Below are 2,718 nucleotides of genomic sequence, written 5' to 3'. Positions count from 1 at the left end.
GCTGGTGGCCGTTCACAGGTAGTGTGAACAAGGAATAAGATAGCATGGAGGGTGAAGCTTGGGTCAGGGAGAGTATGGGGTTGGGGGACGTTGAATCTGGAGAGCAATGTGAGTGCCCTGGAGTAGTGAATGTAGTTGATGGTCACTCCAAAATGTGTGCCTGTCTGTGAGCAGAGACTTCTCAGACTGGGCTGCCAAGACCCCTTGGAGGCATAAGAAGAGTGAGGACTCTGTTAATGGGCTTTGAGGTACAGCAGTTTTGGTGGGGAAAGACAGGTAAAGCTCACACTGAGAGAAATTCTGAGCAATCAGTGCCTTTGAGCCTAGGGAGAGGCAGGGCAGAGTGGGGGAGTGAGGAGGTCTGGGTGGGGAGCAGAAGGCAGGACTCTGGGAAGGGGAGGGGCTCTAGGGATAGCTCCCTTCCTTTGGAGTCTGGAGTCAGGCTCTGACTTCTGCCAGATGGTCCTTATGGCCCCAGGGTACTTATGACATAGACTCCCAAGGGGAGGGATGGGGCACATCTGGTGGGTGGTTGATAGGTTCGGGCCTCTATTCCTTGCTAAGTGTGGAAATGCAGACGGTCAGAAAGGGGGCTGTTGAGGGTCCCAGCCCCTCTCTCAGGGGCCCCTCTGTCATGTACCTGCCGCAGTTGTGTACATCTGTGGCCCTCTGGAGATGCTGCATGAGATCCTGCTGCAGGCCCAGAGGGAGAACCTGACCAACGGGGACTACGTCTTCTTTTACCTGGATGTCTTTGGGGAGAGTCTCCGTGCAGGCCCCACACGCTCCATGGGCCGGCCCTGGCAGGATAATCGCACCCGGGAACAGGCCCAGGCCCTCAGAGAAGCATTTCAGGTATCATTTGAACCAAACTTGAAGGAAGGGGGAGAGGAACTTTTGGGGGATTCTCTTTCTCTCATAAGACCCCACAGAAGCCCCAGCAATAGGGGAGAATTGTAAACTATAGGGGTGAAAAAGGACAGAGGATTTTCTAGCCTAGTCTCACCTTTGTGGCTCTTTCTCAGTGAGTCTGCCAAGGCCACCTCTTAAGATCTTGGAATGGCTGGCTTTCCTAAGTACAAATGGTAGATATACTGTCAGGGAGAAAAGTTCAGGAGAAGATTTAGTCCCAGCCCCTGGGAGGGCTTCCACCCTTTCTGAAGAGGTGAGGCATGATTGCAGTACAGTTAGATATAAGTATGAGATAGGATGTGATTATGGGTCCTGGAAGAGATGCTAAGAACTTGAATGGTTCAGAGGAGAGAGTCACTGTGGGCTGGGTTTAGGGATGGCTTTTATAAAGGAAGCAAGACTCTATTGTGACTTTAAAGACAGATGTTGTTTTCCTAGTCAGAGTGGGAAAGAGGATCCAGGAGGCTAAGAGAAAAAGACAGGAGTGGACCTGTTTGGAGGTCCAAGGCAAACTGACCTGATAAGAAAGAGTGGTTCACTTGGGGCAGATTATAAGAAATAATGTTGCAGGGGTAGCCTCAGCTTAAGAAGAGCCCTGAACCTAAGACTGAGGTGCTTGGACTTGAATGGCTGAGTTTTCGAGGTTGGTTTGTGTTTGTTTTTTGTGATGAGAAGTATACTGACAGAATTCAGGTTGGATTGGAAGAGGAGAAGATGGGAGGCAGTGAGACCACCTGTATGTGCTAGCCTAGAATGAGGCCTAGAGGTGTGGGCTTGAGCTGTGGTAAGGATGCGTGTTTGCTCATTTGTGTCTGACTCTTTGCAACCCCATGGATTGTGGCCCGCTAGGTTCCTCTGTCCACAGGGTTTTCCAGGCAGGAATACTGGAGTGAGTTGCTATTTCCTTCTCCAGGGGGTGTTGATGATAGCAGGAATGAAAAGAAATGGATGTGAGAAACAACTTGTAGGGAGAAGGGACATGACTCTGTTCACTTCTCTGCTCAAAACTTTAAATGACTGATTTCCTACTGAATGAAGTCCTGACTCCTTATCATGACCTTTAAGATTTTCTACAGTCTGTTCTCAACCCACTTTTAAAATCTTACTTTCCAGTACTGCTGAGTATGTCAGCGGCTAGACCTCTCTCAAATCCGCGACCAAACGCTGCCCCCCATATTTACGCTCTCTGCTCCTTCTGTTCACAGTGCTCTTCCTCCCTTCACCCCAAATCTCTGCCTCTTAAAATCATACCCATGAATTGCTCCCCTCTTCTTCTACCAATTTTTCACTGATTTGTGTGCATAAGTATTTTTTTTAACTTATTTATGCATATCCCTCCTTTTCCCAAAAGGATTTGAGGTGGCATATGGGATAACCTTAAGGTCCTTTCAACCCTTAGATTCTAAGTAGGTATGTATAAGTGCTGGACTTGTTTGGCCACCTTCTTCAGTAAGTGAGGTTTTATATGACTGGTTTTTTTTTTTTTTTTTTTTAATTGGAGGATGGTTGCTTACGATATTTGTGTTGGTTTCTGCCACACATCAGTAGGAATCAGCCACAGGCATACATATGTGCCCTCCCTCCTGAGACCCCCTCCCATCTCCCTCCTCAGCTCACCCCTCCAGGTTGTCACTGAGCACTGGGTTGAGCTCCCTGTGGCTGTGGTGTGATTTTGTATTTGGTTGCATCTGACTGTGAATGACACATCTGTTTGCCCTCCTGAGTCTGTGACTGTCACACATGAACACAGGCAGTGACAGGACAGGCTTTGTTGATACTGTAACTTTTGCCTAAAACGACCTTCTC

General features: G+C 48.5%; 1 protein-coding gene across 4 annotated transcripts in view; it reads left to right on the top strand.

Moving 5' to 3' along the window:
* The window catches only part of NPR2 (natriuretic peptide receptor 2), an 18,045-nt gene that overhangs the window by 944 nt on the left and 14,383 nt on the right, over window positions 1-2,718 (top strand). For 2 of the 4 annotated variants that reach the window (XM_010846068.1, XM_010846067.1), the window contains exons 2-3: window positions 175-276; window positions 650-855. In XM_010846068.1, the coding sequence (XP_010844370.1) occupies window positions 175-276; window positions 650-855 (308 nt within the window). The remainder of the gene's footprint in view (window positions 1-174; window positions 277-649; window positions 856-2,718) is intronic. The other 2 variants (XM_010846070.1, XM_010846069.1) reach the window with 1 other exon arrangement.

The sequence above is a fragment of the Bison bison genome, unplaced genomic scaffold, assembly GCF_000754665.1.
Source record: "Bison bison bison isolate TAMUID 2011002044 unplaced genomic scaffold, Bison_UMD1.0 scf7180017864230, whole genome shotgun sequence".
Lineage (NCBI taxonomy): Eukaryota > Metazoa > Chordata > Mammalia > Artiodactyla > Bovidae > Bison > Bison bison.
The sequence above is the reverse complement of the archived record's forward strand: the minus strand, read 5'-3'. Positions and strand labels throughout refer to the sequence as shown.